The following is a 17,713-nucleotide window of genomic DNA, read 5'->3' as shown; positions in this document are numbered from 1 at the left end:
AGTCAATTGCCAAGTAGCAACTGAAATCCAGGCTTGGACTTCTCTGGAGGTCCAGCGGTTAAGACTTTGACTTTCAATAATAGGGGATGTAGATTCAATCCCTGGTTGGGAAGCTAAGGTCCCACATGTCTCATAGCAAAAAAAAAAAAAAAAAAAGAAGAAGAAATATTGAAACAAATTCAATAAAGACTTAAAAAATATTTTTTAAAATAAACTCACTGTCCTTATTAATGACCAACTTTAAAAAAAGAAATTCAGGCTGACGTGATACCAAAGTCCTTGCCCTCTCCCTCTATTCTCTGCTTTCTAGGCCCTGGTAACACTCCAGCAGGGATGGGGAGGGTCTAAGTTGGAGACTTTTATTTTGGGAGAAAGCCATTCACTCCAGGGTACAGCAGTCTTGAAGTAAATTGCAGAGGTGGCTAATCTCAGGCTGAAAAATAACTGTGAATATGAAAAATGCTTGAAAACAAATAGAGTTCTGGACTCATGTCAAAACCAAAGAAGGATGTAGACAAAGGCAGGGTTTGTTTCCTTGAACTTTGGGGACTGGAATGCTATGCTAAGTCACTTCAGTCGTGTCCGACTCTGTGTGACGCCATAGATGGCAGCCACCAGGCTCCCCCGTCCCTAGGATTCTCCAGGCAAGAACACTGGAGTGGGTTGCCATTTCCTTCTCCAATGCATGAAAGTGAAAAGTGAAAGCGAAGTCACTCCCATGGACTGCAGCCTACCAGGCTCCTCCATCCATGGGATTTTCCAGGCAAGAGTACTGGAGTGGGGTGCCATTAAGGCCCAAGACAAATCCTCGGTCAGTCGATCAGTCAGTTCAGTTGCTCAGTCCCGTTCAGTTCAGTCGCTCAGTCGTGTCCACTCTTTGCGATCCCATGAATCGCAGCACACCAGGCCTCCCTGTCCATCACCAACTCCCGAACTTCGCTCAGACTCACGTCCATCGAGTCAGTGATGCCATCCAGCCATCTCATCCTCTGTTGTCCCATTCTCCTCCTGCCTCCAATCCTTCCCAGCATCAGAGTCTTTTCAAATGAGTCAGTTCTTCACATCAGGTGACCAATGTATTGGAATTTCAGCTTCAGCATCAGTCCTTCCAATGAATATTCAGGACTGATCTCCTTTAGCATGGACTGGTTGGATCTCTCAAGAGTCTCTCTTGGGGACTGAAGGGACTCTCAAGAGTCTTTTCCAACACCACAGTTCAAAAGCATCAATTCTTTGGCACTCAGCTTTCTTTACAGTCCAACTTGACTCACATCCATACATGACTACTGGAAAAACCATAGCCTTGACTAGACAGACCTTTGCTGGAAAAGTAATGTCTCTGCTTTTTAATATGCTGTCTAGGTTTGTCATAACTTTCCTTCCAAAGAACAAGCATCTTTTAATTTCATGGCTGCAATCACCATCTGCAGTGATTTGGAGCCCAAGAAAATAAAGTCTGCCACTGTTTCCACTGTTTCCCCATCTGTTTGCCATGAAGTGTTGGGACCAGATGCCATGATCTTCGTTTTCTGAATATTGAGCTTTAAGCCAACTTTTTCACTCTTCTCTTTCACTTTCATCAAGAGGCTTTTGAGTTCCTCTTCACTTTCTGCCATAAGGGTGTGTCATCTGCATATCTGAGGTTATTGATATTTCTCCCAGCAATCTTGATTCCAGCTTGTGCTTCTTCCAGCCCAGCGTTTCTCATGATGTACTCTCCATATAAGTTAAATAAGCAGGGTGACAATATACAGCCAAATCGTAGTTTCTACCATTCCTAGCTGGGTCCTTGGGTGAGACAAACCTTGCTGAGACTCAATATCTTTATGTATAAAATACCCATATATAGAATCATTTGTTCTCTTATTAAGGGGAATGTATTAATTCTTCCTCTCCCTTTAACCCATATGGCTATGCAGATTTTGAAGGTGGCCAGCAGAAGGAACAAGAAGGAGTTGAAATCTAGCCTGAATTCTTATTTACCCAGCTTTACCTTTGGAATAGAGCTATATCAGGCCAGAGGAAGGGGTACTTTTTTTTTTTCATTTGCACAAAAGCACATAAAAACCCAGGTGGCACAAAATAGCACCCCTGCCATTGAGAACCAGGCCTTAGACTGAGTGTGGTGAAACCAGACCGGAAGCAGGTACAGTTTCTATCCTAGAGGAGCCTATAGTCTGAAGCTGTGGTTCCTAAGTGATATGATGGCACAGGGAAGTGCTCAGTGAATGGCAGACAGAACGGCAGATACTGCAAAAAAAAAAAGAATGGTACTCTGAGTATTGGTCACAGAAGGGTTTTCTGGGGGACAGGGTAGGGGTGGTCTTCAAGATGGACCCTGGAGAGTATAGAGGAATAAGATAAGCAGAAGAAGGGAACAACACAGGCAAAACTTGGGAAAGGAGGCTCCTTTCCCAGGTCAGACTGGCTGAAACAGAGGCTTCCTGTAGGAGAGAAGAGGCAGGTATAGTTGGAGAGGTATGGACAGTTTCATATTTTAGAGGTCAGACTAGAACCACTGGGGCTGCTTAAACAGCTCAGGTCAAGCCTTCAGAGGATCTCTCTGTTGATAAGTGTGTGATGGGAGAGAATCAAAATGCAGAGAAAAAAGAATCATATAACTCCGCCTCAAAAGTCAAATGAATTATCTTCTACATTATACCAGAAATCCTAGAGAGTATAACAAAACAAGGGGGAAAGAAAAAGCACCAACTGTGAAGGAAAAGTAAAACTGCCTTTAAAATATATTGCTTGTGAGGAAATTTTTTCATGTTAACATAAAAAAAATCCTAAGCAGCCTATAGAAATGCTGGAACTAATAGGTGAATTTAACAAGATCCCAGAATACAAGATGAATATATGAAAATAATTTGTGTTTCTATAAATTAGCAACAAACAATTAGAAAATCACATTTTCAAAAAATATCATTTACAATGCATCAAAAATAAGAAAAAGGGAAAAGTTTTACAAAATGTGTACAAGACCTGTACATAGAATAGTATAAAGCACTGCTGAGAGAAATTAAGAACAAAATAAATGAAGAGATATATACCATGTTCATGGATAGGGAAACTCAATATTAAGATGTTAATTCTCTTCAAATTGATCTATTGATTCAACGTAACCCTAAGCAAAATCCAAGCAGGATTTTAGGGGGGCAGAAATCAATGAGTTGATTCTAAAATTGATATGGAAATGCAAAGGACTCAGAAGAACTAAAACAATTTTGAAAAATAAGGACAAAGTTAGAGGATTTATGCTACCTGATTTCAAGACCCACTTAGAAAGCTACAGTAAGTAAGACAGAGTGGAACTGGCATAAGGATAGATTCAGATAAGATCAATGAAATAGAATAGAGGATCCAGAAATAAATCCATGCATACATGATTAATTGAGATTTACCAAAGGTGTTAATTCAATAGAGAAAAGATAGAGAAGTTCCCAGGTGGTCTAATGGTTAGGATTTGGTGCTTACAGTGCGGATGCCTGAGTTCTGATCAGAGAACTGTTCTGATTAGAGAACTGTCTGATGTGCCAAGGATGCATGCATGCTAAGTTGCTTCAGTCACGTCCAGCTCTTTGTGACCCTATGGACTGTAGCCTGCCCGGCTCCTCTGTCCACGGGATTCTCCAGGCAAGAATACTGGAGTGGTTGCCATTCTCTTCTCCAGGGGATCTTCCCAATCCAGGGATCGCAGCCCTGTCTCCGCATGTCCTGCATTGGCAGGCAAGTTCTTTAACACTAGCATCACTGGGAAGCCCAAAGTTAAACATACATCTATTCTATTACCTCAAAATTCCACTTTTAGGATTCACCCAAGGTATATGAAAGCGTAGGCACCCGTAAAAGGCATATATGCAAAAATTTTATAGCAACTTTATTCACAATAGTCCCAAGCTGGAAACAACTAAAATGCCCAAGAACTGTTGAATGGACAAATTGCAGTTTTTCATATAAAGAGTATATTTCCATGTACTTGGCAATAAAAAGGAAGGAACTACTGTTACATGCAGCAATTTCTGTTTATCGCAAAGGCGTTGCAGTGAGCAAAAGAGATCAGACACAAAAGAGGGCATAGTATCTGATTCTATTGAGACAAAAATTCAAAAACAGATAGAACTAATCTATAGGGAGGGCAAGCAGGTTGTCTCAGGCAAGGCTAGGGGTAGGGAGGAGGGTTGATTGTACCCCAAGGAATGGTGACAGGTGACAGAAATGTTCTGTATCTTGACTGCAGTGGTGGTTCCATGAGTATAAACTCACCAAGATGCACACTTGAAATGTGTGTATTCTATTGTTTGTAAAATATACCTCAGTAAAATTGATTATTTTTAAAAATCTCAAGAGAAACAGCATTGTATAGTAATAAAAGAAATTGGAAGGAATCTAAATGTTAAAGAAAATGGATAATAAGCCATCATATATTCAGTAACTGGGGAACTATACAGCAGTGAAAATGAATGAACCAGATTGAGCATACACGTAAGTATGGACAAAGCTCAAAAACATAAGATGGAGTAAAAAAAAGGCAGACTCCAGAAGAATACATTAATGTGATGTTATTTACTTGAGATATAATCACATGTAAAGAAATTCTATACATTGTTCAAAGATCCACAGGTACATGATAAATGCATGAATAAGAACATTGAAATGATAAACAACAAATTCAGGAGAATAGTTGTGAGTGGAAGCGGTTTCTTACCAGTAGAGAGTGCATGGGTGGTTCTTGTATTATTCTTTATGTTGTTTGTGTGCTTTAAAGATTTCACAGGAAAACAAACAACAAACTAACAAAAACCTAAACCCAAAGACCACCTCCAGCTCAAAGAGCGTCTAGCTGGTATCAGGAGATCTGAGCTTTGGTCCAATTTGTCCTTGGACTTCATGTTCCAACCTGGCAAAGTCACTTCTTTCAAGATGAGAGGCAGGAGCCTCACACTGGAAAAAAAGGGTAAGAATCCATCGTGGGCATCAGAAAAGTGGTCGTGCCTAGAACCGGCACTCAAAGGGAATTAAGGCACCCTTTCTTTTTATATATATATGAATTTATTTATTTTAATTGGAGTCTAATTACTTTACAATATTGTATTGGTTTTGCCATACATCGACATGAATCTGCCACAGGTGTACAAGTGTTCCCCATCCTGAACCCCCCTCCCACCTCCCTGCCCATACCATCCCTCTGGGTCATCCCAGTGCACCCGCCTGGAGCATCCTGTATCCAGCATTGAACCTGGACTGGCGATTCGTTTCACATATGTTAATATACATGTTTCAATGTCATTCTCCCAAATCATCCCACCCTTGCCCTCTCGGCATCCTTTCTTTACCTCTCCAATGTAGTGACCTGCAAGCTGAAGGGGAGCCGGGTAGCGGACGGGGGAGCCCTGGGGGAGGGGTGTCGGGCCGGCACAGCTGGAGGCAGTAGGGCTAGAGGATAGGGGCTGCTCTGCGGTGTCCGGAGTCCAGGGACTCGGAGTGGACCACCCAGAGAGCAGGATCAAACCCTCATCTCGGGTTGTGTTCGGGTCCTCAGCCTGCTTGTGGACTAACAGCAAGGGGCATGTCTTTCCAGACCCCTGAGGATCCGGAGCAAGGCTGGTAGGTCTGGAAAGCATTGTTTAGAGAACCACGCCCAAGAGGCTTCCAGTTACTGCGTGGTTGGCCTGGTGCCGTCAACTAACTACTGCCCTAAGGCAGAGAGGGAAAGTGACCAGTCTAAGGTCACACCGCAGGTGATTGAAACTTGATACTTGTATATCCTTGGGCAAGTTACTTCACCTCTCTGGGTCCAGTTTTCCTATGAGTAGAGTGGGTAAAAAGTTGTGTGTGTATGTATGTGTGTGTATCTGGAAGACTCCATACCAAAGTATCAGTGGATATTTCTACAAGGTGAGGTTATGGGTGACTGTTATTTTTAATGTGGTTTATCCTTATTTTCTAATTTGTTGTTTCATAATGAATACATATGTATCTAGTTATTTTTATGAAGAGAGTAACAGCACAGAACTGTAAGCATTGAAGGAGACTGCTGCTGCTGCTGCTGCTGCTGCATTGAATCAGTTGTGTCCGACTCTGTGCGACCCCATAGAGGGCAGCCCACCAGGCTCCCCCATCCCTGGGATTCTCCAGGCAAGAACACTGGAGTGGGTTGAGACTAGCACAATTCCTAGTTCACAGTGTGTTCTCCATAAATGTGAGTTCTCCCTGCTCACTCTTCCCTCTTACACTTACCTGCCCTTCTGGTTGGAGACTCTGGCCCCCAGACCTCAGGTTGGGAAGAAGGTGCGGTGGTACAGAATTCTATTTACTACCTGTGTAGCTTTGGATAAATCACTTGACCTCTCTGAGTCTCAGTTACCTTGTCTGCAGAATGGGGAGAAAAACAAAGGAAGTTTTCAAGGACTATGTGACATACAAGGTGGGAAACTGCCTGGCATACAGTAGGTCTGCAGTAAGTGTCTGTAGGAAGGAACATGATGCACATGATAAGGAACGAGCATTACAGTAGGTTCTAGACCTACTGTAGAGGTCAAAGATCCTAGCATAGATTCCAAAGAGCCCAAGGGGTCCACAGATAGCGCTCAGCCTGGGAGAGGTCCATGAACTTGGATGGAAAAAAGTGACATCCTTGTTTTCACTGCCTCTAAGTCAAATTTAGCATTTCCTTCTATCATGCACATAAGCAGCATCACGTAGTATTAGCAGAACCTGTGACTTTGTCACCAGTGGTGTGTGTGTGCTCAGTCGCTTCAGTCATGTCGAACTCTTTGTAACCCTATGAACGCTGGCCTGCCAGGCTCCACTGTCCATGAAATTCTCCAGGCAAGAACACTGGAGTGGGTTGCCATGCCCTCCTCCAGGAGATCTTCCTGACCTAGGGATCGAACCCACATCTCTTGCATCTCCTGCTTTGCAGATTCTTTATCATCTGAGCCACCAGGGAAGCCCTGTCACCAACAGAAATCATAGTTATTTTTGTATTGCATTACAGTAGCAATATCTTGAAGTATTGTTTTTATAGTCATTTACCACCTCAAAAGTAATAATAGTTAATAAATAAATCTCTATATCTTATTATTTAATATGTTAAAAAAGAACTAATTCACAAAATAACTATTTTGATAATGATTCTATATAATTGGTATACTTTGTAATTCTAATTTACTTTTTGTAGTTAAAAATATTCTTCTGAATAGGGGACCATAGTCTTCATCAGTGCCAAAGAGGACTGTTGGCTAGACAGACATGGTACTAGTCCCTCCTGGGCCATTGGCTGCTTTGTGACATTGGGCTTGTTATCTCTCTCAGGGGCATAATCATCCCTACCTGGCTCACTCCACAGGGTTGCTGGAGAAACTAATTCTTGGCAGGAAAGGGCTTTGGAAACTGTTGGCAGCTTCCCAATTTGCCAAAAGCCAGAGCAGAGTGCTTTGTATCTCACAGCTGAATCCCATGTCTTCAGGAGACCTTGCTCCTTTCCATAGGATTCCAAATCCTTCCTCTTTAATCTCTACCTGATAAAGAGGCCAAAGCGCACCTCCCTTAGAGTATGTCATCCAGTTCCCAGTTTGCAGAGATTCACAGGAGGAATTTTCTGGAGGATAAAACAATTCCTTCCAGTTTTCATATTTGACCTTACAGTGGCCCTTGAAGATACTACCCCCTCAAAACTTCTCCCTTCTCTTTCAGATGGTGATCCTTCTGTGGCCATGGTCCCTGCATTTCCCCTTTCCCTGCCCTGTCCTAGATCATCTGTCTGGCTCGCATTCTATACTGTGTTTCTGGGCAGACCCAGATCTGATTTCTCTCAGGGGGCCCAGTGCCCAGGTCAAGGGCATGGCACACATCAGCATCTGAGGAGCTGGCCTGGATGAAGAAACGGAACCTGAAGCACAGAGAGGAAAAAAGCAGAGAAGGAGTAGCTAGGGCTTGAGATCCCCTGATGCCCATTATTTATCCCATTCACACTGAAAGCAAGAGATAGAGGAACTAGGGACTCCCAAGGCATCACATCAGCTATTTCCTACTCTCCCCACTGCTGTAAGAAATCAGGAGAGCTAAAGATTTTGTAATCGTGTGTGAGTCCCTGCTCATCAGAACAATGGAAGGTGTCAGATTCAGTGGCTTTCAAACCTTCTTGACCTGACTCAAAATGAGAAATCCTTTTTACATTGTGATCTGGACCACAATACATACAGACATATGTAACTGAAACATTTTATGAAAGACTACTTAGCTTTACTATTTGCACTATACTTTTTCTATTCCATTAATTTTTTTTTCTTAATGCTAGCTGTAACTCATCCACTGATTACATGATTCACAGGTCCTTTTCAGCCTAAGCACTCTTTAGGAATTATTGACAACTCAAGTCCAACAGTCCCTAGTCCTGGTTCAGTGTAACTGGGCCAAAATGTGCACCTTAACTTAGAGCCTGGGTCTCCCCAGTGAACCCTGACCGGACAGACAGATAATCTGCAAAGGCTTCCTACAGCTCCTTCAGACTGTAGGAAGGAGCTTCTTCTGATCCTAATAAGAACACTAACCTTGTGATCTGGGAAAGTTATGTGAGAATGGTCAGGCCTATTGGCTTTGCTCTTGGGTAGGTGGAGTTACCATCTGAACATCCACTAGCCTCCTTATCCTAGGCCAGTGTGGGAGAGAGAGTGTTTGATCAGGGGAGTGTGAACACGTCAGTGCATGAGGTAGCTGCTCAGGGAAAGGAAGTTGCAGGCAAGGAAGCCAAAGGATGACAACATGTAAAAGTCACTGAAAAAGAGGCGCTGTGGGAACCCCAGAAAGATCAAGGGCTTGGGAACAAGAAAGACCCAGGTTAAAATCCCATGGGTTTAAGAGCTCAGGAAAATGACTCTCATCTGACCCTTAGCTCTCATTTATAAAATAAGTTTGAAAATCCCTGGTTCTCTGAGTTGTTGTGAAGGTTAAGTGAGATCGTGCATTAATCATACCTGTACTGACCCTACTGTGGGGTCGATGTCAGGTCCCTCGTCCGTGTCCTACAGTAGCCTGGCACTGCCCGGGGATTCCCAGTGACACTCACAGTGCGTACCTAGCACCATGGATGGTGCTCAGCACAGGTGTGGAATCCAAGCCGGTGACTTCGATTCCCGCTTTGCCACCCTGCACATGGGCTGTCTCTCTGAGCACCCAGCGCCCGAGTGCGTCCACCAGGAACGGAGTGGGGCTGGTGGGAGCCGTGCGCAGAGACGAGAGGCTGCTCCCTCCTCCCGGCTCCGCAGGTCGCCCCCCGCCCCTTGCTCAGGCGCGATCCCCCGCCCGCCTTCCCGCCCCTCTCCACTCCCACCTCTCCTCGGCCCTCCTCCTTCCTTCCTCCCTCTCCCTCCTCCGTCCCCTCTCTTGGCAAGACTTGTCCGCGTACCCGATTGCCTCTCGATCCTCTCTAGAATCTCGGGGGCTCTAGGTCTCTCACCGCTCCGTCTGCGCCCATCTGTGTGCCTCTCCGTCTCTGTGTCAGTTTCTGTCTCTCTGCTTATCTCCGCCTCTCTGTGTGTCTCTTTCTCGGGCTCATTGCTGTCTCTGTCCGTCAGTCCGTCTGGGGACCCGGGGTGGCGGCGGGCGGCGCGCAGGCCGCGATGAGCGGCGCCTGCACGAGCTACGTGAGCGCCGAGCAGGAGGTGGTGCGTGGCTTCAGCTGCCCGCGGCCGGGGGGCGAGGCGGCCGCCGTCTTCTGCTGCGGCTTCCGCGACCACAAGTACTGCTGCGACGACCCGCACAGCTTCTTCCCCTACGAGCACAGCTACATGTGGTGGCTCAGGTACCGGCCCTGGCCCTCACCCCACCTAGAACCCCGCTCCCGTCCTAGCCCCCTTGCTCCATCTTCGGCCCAACCGCGTGCTAAACCCTCAATCCTCATCCAGTGCCCACCCCAAAGTCAGCACCGACCCCCACCCCGCCTTTACCCCCTCAGGCTCTCACCAACCCAGATCCCCCCTGCAGCCGCTTCTCCGCTCCATTCCCCCATTTTACTGTTAATGCTAAGTCACTTCAGTGTGTCCGACTCTGTGCGACCCCATAGATGGCAGCCCACCAGGCTCCCCGGTCCCTGGGATTCTCCAGGCAAGAGTACTGGAGTGGGGTGCCATTGCCTTCTCCATCACCCCCCGCCATTTTAACCCAACCGTTATTCAGATCCATCCTTGAACCTTATCCCAACTCCACCCTGGAAAAGCTTCATTTCATCCCCACTCCAGATGTCCTCATCCACCACCCTCAACCCAAATTACACAACAACCCCCACCCTAACAGCAAACTCCCATCATGCAGCGTTCACAGGATAACTCCTCCTTTATCTGTGTGCCCAGCAAGGTCCCCTTCCTGATATCATCACCGGCCTCATTCCTGACCTTACCCACTCCCCAGTACTGATCCAAGCTCTTACTCTACCAGCAGCCCTGATCTCCTCCTTCATCCTCCCTGCAACCTCACCTCAGCTCTCCTTCCCCACCCTGACTCCAAACATTATCTAGACCTCACTCACAAGCCTTACTACTTCATTAGATGCTATTCTCCAATTCAGTCCAAGACTCAGCCCAACCTCAGTCCTTTTGTTCCCGCTCATATTTAGTCATTCTTTCAGCCACCCTTGCCTGTGAACTTAGCATGTCAGGTCCTGTGGTGAGTTCTGAGTGAAGGCAGATGACCAGAGATTCAGAGTTGCCTTCAAGTTCATCATTAAACAATGACATAATGCCACAGCAGAAGCCAGATCAGTGTATTTGCGGTGAACCCCCGCCCACAGGACCCCAGTCTCCTCACTTGTTCAGAGAAGGAGATGATAAGACCAGTGCTGACATTCCTGGAACCTAAGTGTGGAGCTGAGAGGGCAATAGATCAATAGATCTCAGTCTCTCTGGGTCTCCAAAGGCCTCACCCAGAAAACAGGACTTGATCCTGAGTGCTCTAGAAAACAGGCATCAGCAAAAATGGGGTGGGCCATCTCTGTAGACATTGATCTTCCTGTCCCTTGGAGGTATGTGACTGGAGGCTGCACGCCTTCTGGATGTGAAAGGACAGCCTGCCTTAAACCCTCTCTGAGCCACTGTCTTTTCACTTATCAGATGGGGATGATGATGCTGACTAGGGCAAGGGCCAAATGAGATCAAGATCAAGGTAAAATCAGCTTGGCATATGCCACTAACAATTACAGATATCATTGCTTTTTATAGACAGCTCGGTTTGTAATTTCAAAGGATTTTGAGATGGCCAGGTTTTCAAATCCTGCACATTTGGCTGCTGTCGCTTGCAGAATTATATTCATATATTCTCTGTTTATCCATATTTTCATTCGTTGATTATAGCTTTTTCTTTGTGCCAGGTGCTATGCTAGGCACAGTTCAGTTGCGAAGTTGTGTCCAACTGTTTGCGACCTCGTGGACTACAACACACCAGGCTTCCCTGTCCTTCACTATCTCCCTGAGTGTGTCCTTCACTATCTCCCTCAGGTCCACTGAGTTGAGGATGCCATCTAACCATTTCATCCTCTGTCACCCCCTTCTCCTCCTGCCCTCAGTCTTTCCCAGCATCAGTGTCTTTTCCAATGAGCTGGCTCTTCACATCAGGTGGCCAAAGTAATGGAGTTTCAGCTTCAGCATCAGCCCTTCCAATGAATATTCAGGGCTGATTTCCTCTAGGATTGACAGGTTGGATGTCCTTGCAGTCCAAGGAACTCTCAAGAGTCTTCTCCAACACCACAGTTCAAAAGCATCAATTCTTTGGCGCTCAGCCTTCTTTATAGTCCAACTCTCACATCCATACGTGACTACTGGAAAAACCATCAGTTCAGTTCAGTTCAGTTGCTCAGTAGTGTCTGACTCTTTGCGACCCCATGGACTGCAGCACGCCAGGTCTCCCTGTCTATCACCAACTCCCAGAGTTTATTCAAACTCATGTCCATTGAGTCGGTGATGCCATCCAACCATCTCATCCTCTGTCATCCCCTTCTCCCCCCGCCTTCAATCTTTCCCAGCATCAGGGTCTTTTCCAATGAGTCAGTTCTTCGCATCCGGTGGCCAAAGTATTGGAGTCTCAGCTTCAGCATCAGTCCTTCCAATGAATATTCAGGACTGATTTCCTTTAGGATGGACTGGTTGAATGTCCTTGCAGTCCAAGGGACTCTCAAGAGTCTTCTCCAACACCACAGTTCAAAAGCATCAATTCTTTGGCACTCAGCTTTCTTTATAGTCCAACTCTCACATCCATACATGACTACTGGAAAAACCATAGCTTTGACTATATAGACGTTTGTTGGCAAAGTGATGTCTCTGCTTTTTATTATGCTGTCTAGCTTTGTCATAGCTTTCCTTCCAAAGAACAAGCGTCTTTTAATTTCATGCCTGCAGTCACCATCAGCAGTGATTTTGGAGCCTAAGAAAATAAAATCTGTCACTGTTTGCACTTTTTCCCCAACTGGTTGCCATAAAGTGAAGGGACCAGATGCCATGATCTTAGATTTTTGAATGTTGAGTTTTAAGCCAGGTTTTTCACTCCCCTCTTTCACCCTCATCAGGAGGCTCTTTAGTTTCTCTTCACTTTCTGTCATTAGGGTGATGTCATATCTCAAGTTATTGATATTTCTTCCAGCGATCTTGATTCCAGGTTGTGATTCATCCAGCCTGGCATTTTGCATGATGTATTCTGCATATAAGTTAAATAAGCAGGGTGACGATATACAGCCTTGAGGTACTCCTTTCCCAATTTTGAAGCAGTCTGTTGTTCCATGTCCTGTTCTAACTGTTGCTTCTTGACCCACATACAGGTTTCTCAAGAGACAGTGGTCTGTTATTCCCATCTGTTGAAGAATTTTCCACAGTTTGTTGTGATCCACATAGTCAAAGGCTTCAGTGTAGTCAATGAAGCAGATGTTTTTCTGGAATTCTCTTGCTTTCTCTATGACCCAGTGGATGTTGGCAATTTGATCTCTGGTTTCTCTGCCTTTTCTAAATCCAGCTTTTACATCTGGAAGTTCTAGGTTCAAGTACTGCTAAAGCCTAGCTTGAAAGATTTTGAGCACTACCTTGCTAGCAAGTGAAATGAGTACAATTACATGGTAGTTTGAACATTTTTTGGTATTGCCCTTCTTTGAGATTGGAATGAAAATTGAGCTTTTCCAGTCCTGTGGCCACTGCTGAGTTTTCCAAATTTTCTGACATATTGAGTGCAGCACTTTCACAACATCATCTTTTAGGATTTGAAATATCTCATGAATTCCATCACCTCCACTAGCTTTGTTCGTAGTGATGCTTCCTAAGGCCCACTTGACTTCACACTTCAAGATGTCTGGCTCTAGGTGAGTGATCACACCATTGTGGTTATCCTGGTCATTAAGACCTTTTCTATATAGTTCTTCTGTGTATTCTTGCCACTGCTTCTTAATCTCTTCTGCTTCTGTTAAGTCCTTGCCATTTCTGTGCTCTATTGAGCCCATCTTTGCATGAAACATTCCCTTTCTCCAGTCTTCTTGAAGAAATTGCTAGTCTTTACCATTCTATTGTTTTCCTTTCTTTTCATTATTCACATAAGAAGTCTTTCTTATCGTTCCTTGCAGTTCTCTGGAACTCTGTATTTAGTTGGGTATATCTTTCCCTTTCTCCTTTGCCTTTTGCTTCTCTTCTTTTCTCAGCTATTGTAAGGCTTTCTCAGACAACCACTTTGCCTTCTTGCATTTCTTTTTCTTGGGGATGGTTTTGGTCACCAACTCCTGTACAGTGTTATGAACCTCCATCCATAGGTTCTCAGGTACTCTGTCTACCAGATCTAATGCCTTGAATCTATTCATTTCCTCTACTGTATAATTATAAGGGATTTGATTTAGGTCATACCTGAATGACCTAGTAGTTTTCCTTATTTTCTTCAATTTAAGTCTGAAATTTGCCGTAAGAATCTGATGATCTGAGTCACGGTAAGCTCCAGGTCTTGTTTTTGCTGACTGTATAGAGCTTCTCCATCTTTGACTACAAAGAATATAATCGATCTGATTTCAGTATTGACTATCTGGTGATGTCCATATGCAGAGTTGTCTCTTGTGTTGTTGGAAGAGGGTGTTTGCTATGACCAGTGTGTTCTCTTGACAATATTCTGTTAGCCTTTACCCTGCTTAATTTTTGTTCTCCAAGGCCAAACTTGCCTGTTACTCCAGGTATTTATTGGCTTCCTACTTTTGCATTCCAATCCCTATGATGAAAAGGACATTTTTTGGTGTGTTAGTTCCAGAGGTCTTGTAGGTCTTCATAGAACTGTTCAGCTTCTTCAGCATCAGTGGTTGGAGCATGCTGCTGCTATGTCACTTCAGTTGTGTCCGACTCTGTGTGACCCCATAGACGGCCTCCTACAAGGCTCCTCTGTCCCTGGGATTCTCCAGGCAAGAACACTGGAGTGGGGTGCCATTGCCTTCTCTGGTTGGAGCCAGAGAAGGTGCCATTTCCTTCTCCAGTGCATGAAAGTGAAAAGTGAAAGTGAAGTTGCTCAGTTGTGTCCGACTCTGAGTGACCTCATGGACTGCAGCCTACCAGGCTCCTCCGTCCATGGGATTTTTCCAGGCAAGAGTACTGGAGTGGGGTGCCATTGCCTTCTCTGGTTGGAGCATAAACTTGGATTACTATGGTGTCGAATGGTTTGCCTTGAAAACAAACCGAGGTCATTCTGTCATTTCTGAGATTGCACCCAAGTACTTCATTTAAGACTCTTTTGTTGACTATGAGAGACACTCCATTTCCTCTAGGAGATTCTTGCCCACAGTAGTAGATATAATGGTCATCTGAATTGAATTCGTCCATTTCCACCCATTTTAGTCCACTGATTACTAAAATGTCAATAATCACTCTTGCCATCTCCTGTTTGACCACATCAAATTTACTTTGATTCATGGACCTAACATTCCAGGTTCCTTTGCAGTATTGTTCTTTACAACACAGGACTTTACTTTCACCACCAGACATAACTACATCGACATCCATAAAACGGACAGGTCAGGATGGACAGTTCTGACAAAATGTGGTCCACTGAAGGAAAGTATGGCAAACCACCCCAGCATTCTTTCCTGGAGAACCCCATGAACAGTATGAAAAGACAAAAAGATATGACACCAGAAGATGAGCCCCCCAGGTCAGTAGGTGTCCAATATACTACTGGGGAAGAGTGGAGAAATAGCTCCAGAAAGAGAGCTGGGCCAAAGTGGTAACAATGCTCAGTTGTGGATGTGTCTGGTGGTAAAAGAACATTACTTCACACCATTTTAGGGCTAGTTGCATTTACACAATCACAGCTCTTCCACATCTCTCCATTTTACAGATGAGGAAACTTGTAAGAGGTTAAGTTACTATCTTAGATTACCTTAGTGAGAAGAAGTGTCAGAACTAGGATGAAAACTCAGGCCTGTCTGGTCCCAAGCCCTGACTTGACCTGCTCCACAAATGTCTAAGGCTAAATGACTCTCATAACCTGCTCAGATCATGAACTACTTATTGCCAAATTCATGCTTAAATCAAAGAAAGTGGGGGAAACCACTAGACCATTCAAGTATGACATAAATCAAAACCCTTATGATTATACAGTGGAAGTGAGAAATAGATTTAAGGTACTAGATCTGATAGAGTGCCTGATGAACTATGGACAGAGGTTCGTGACATTGTACAGGAGACAGGGATCAAAACCATCCCCAAGAAAAAGAAATACAAAAAAAGCAAAATGGCTGTCTCAGGAGGCCTTACAAATAGCTGTGAAAAGAAGAGAAGCAAAAAGCAAAGGAGAAAAGGAAAGATATACCTATTTGAATGCAGAGTTCCAAAGAATAGCAAGGAGAGATAAGAAACCTTCCTCAGTGATCAATGCAAATAAATAGAGGAAAACAACAGAATGGGAAAGACTAGAGATCTCTTCAAGAAAATTAAAGATACCAAGGGAACATTTCATGCAAAGATGGGCTCGATAAAGGACAGAAATGGTATGGACCTAACAGAAGCAGAAGATACTAAGAAGAGGTGGTAAGAATACACAGAATTGTACAAAAAAGACCTGCATGACCCAGATAATCACAGTGGTGTGGTCACTCAGCTAGAGCCAGACATCCTGGAATATGAAATCAAGTGGGCCTTAGGAAGCATCACTATGAATAAAGCTAGTGAAGGTGATGGAATTCCAGTTGAGCTATTTCAAATCCTGAAAGATGATGCTGTGAAAGTACTGCACTCAATATGTCAGCACATTTGGAAAACTCAGCAGTGGCCACAGGACTGGAAAAGGTCAGTTTTCATTCCAATCCCAAAGAAAGGCAATGCCAAAGAATGCTCAAACTACTGCACAATTGCACTCAGATCAGATCAGACGCTCAGTCATGTCCGACTCTTTGCGACCCCATGAATCGCAGCACACTAGGCCTCCCTGTCCATGACCAACTCCCGGAGTTCACTCAGACTATTGTCCATCGAGTCAGTGATGCCATCCAGCCATCTCATCCTCTGTCGTCCCCTTCTCCTCCTGCCCCCAATCCCTCCCAGCATCAGAGTCTTTTCCAATGAGTCAACTCTTCGCATGAGGTGGCCAAAGTACTGGAGTTTCAGCTTTAGCATCATTTCTTCCAAAGAAATCCCAGGACTGATCTCCTTTAGAATGGACAGGTTGGATCTCCTTGCAGTCCAAGGGACTCTCAAGAGTCTTCTCCAACACCACAGTTCAAAAGCATCAATTCTTCAGTGCTCTGCCTTCTTCACAGTCCAACTCTCACATCCATACATGACCACAGGAAAAACCATAGCCTTGACTAGACAGACCTTTGTTGGCAAAGTAATGTCTCTGCTTTTGAATATGCTATCTAGGTTGGTCATAACGTTCCTTCCAAGGAGTCAGCGTCTTTTAATTTCATGGCTGCAGTCACCATCTGCAGTGATTTTGGAGCCCAGAAAAATAAAGTTTGACACTGTTTCCACTGTTTCCCCATCTATTTCCCATGAAGTGATGGGACCGGATGCCGTGATCTTTGTTTTCTGAATGTTGAGCTTTAATCCAACTTTTTCACTCTCCACTTTCACTTTCATCAAGAGGCTTTTTAGTTCCTCTTCACTTTCTGCCATAAGGGTGGTGTCATCTGCATATCTGAGGTTATTTCTCCCGGCAATCTTGATTCCAGCTTGTGTTTCTTCCAGTCCAGCGTTTCTCATGATGTACTCTGCATATAAGTTAAATAAGCAGGGTGACAATATACAGCCTTGACGTACTCCTTTTCCTATTTGGAACCAGTCTGTTGTTCCATGTCCAGTTCTAACTGTTGCTTCCTGACCTTCATACAGGTTTCTCAAGAGGCAGATCAGGTGGTCTGGTATTTCCATCTATTTCAGAATTTTCCACAGTTTATTGTGATCCACACAGTCAAAGGCTTTGGCATAGTCAATAAAGCAGAAATAGATGTTTTTCTGGAACTCTCTTGCTTTTTCCATGTTCCAGCAGATGTTGGCAATTTGATCTCTGGTTCCTCTGCCTTTTCTAAAACCAGCTTGAACATCAGGAAGTTCACGGTTCACATATTGCTGAAGCCTGGCTTGGAGAATTTTGAACATTACTTTACTAGTGTGTGAGATGAGTGCAATTGTGTGGTAGTTTGAGCATTCTTTGGCATTGCCTTTCTTTGGGATTGGAATGAAAACTGACCTTTTCCAGTCCTGTGGCCACTGCT

The 17,713-nt window shown here is 44.5% G+C and overlaps 1 protein-coding gene across 1 annotated transcript in view; it reads left to right on the top strand.

The window, feature by feature from the left end:
* The first annotated feature begins 9,333 nt into the window (after positions 1-9,333).
* The window catches only part of SHISAL2A (shisa like 2A), a 31,576-nt gene continuing 23,196 nt past the window's right edge, over positions 9,334-17,713 (top strand). Inside the window, exon 1 of the mRNA XM_059885139.1 lies at positions 9,334-9,805. Within this exon, the coding sequence (XP_059741122.1) occupies positions 9,624-9,805 (182 nt within the window). The 5' untranslated portion in view covers positions 9,334-9,623. The remainder of the gene's footprint in view (positions 9,806-17,713) is intronic.

Source organism: Bos taurus, chromosome 3, assembly GCF_002263795.3.
Source record: "Bos taurus isolate L1 Dominette 01449 registration number 42190680 breed Hereford chromosome 3, ARS-UCD2.0, whole genome shotgun sequence".
Classification (NCBI taxonomy): Eukaryota; Metazoa; Chordata; class Mammalia; order Artiodactyla; family Bovidae; genus Bos; species Bos taurus.
This window is presented reverse-complemented; position numbering and strand designations above follow the sequence as displayed.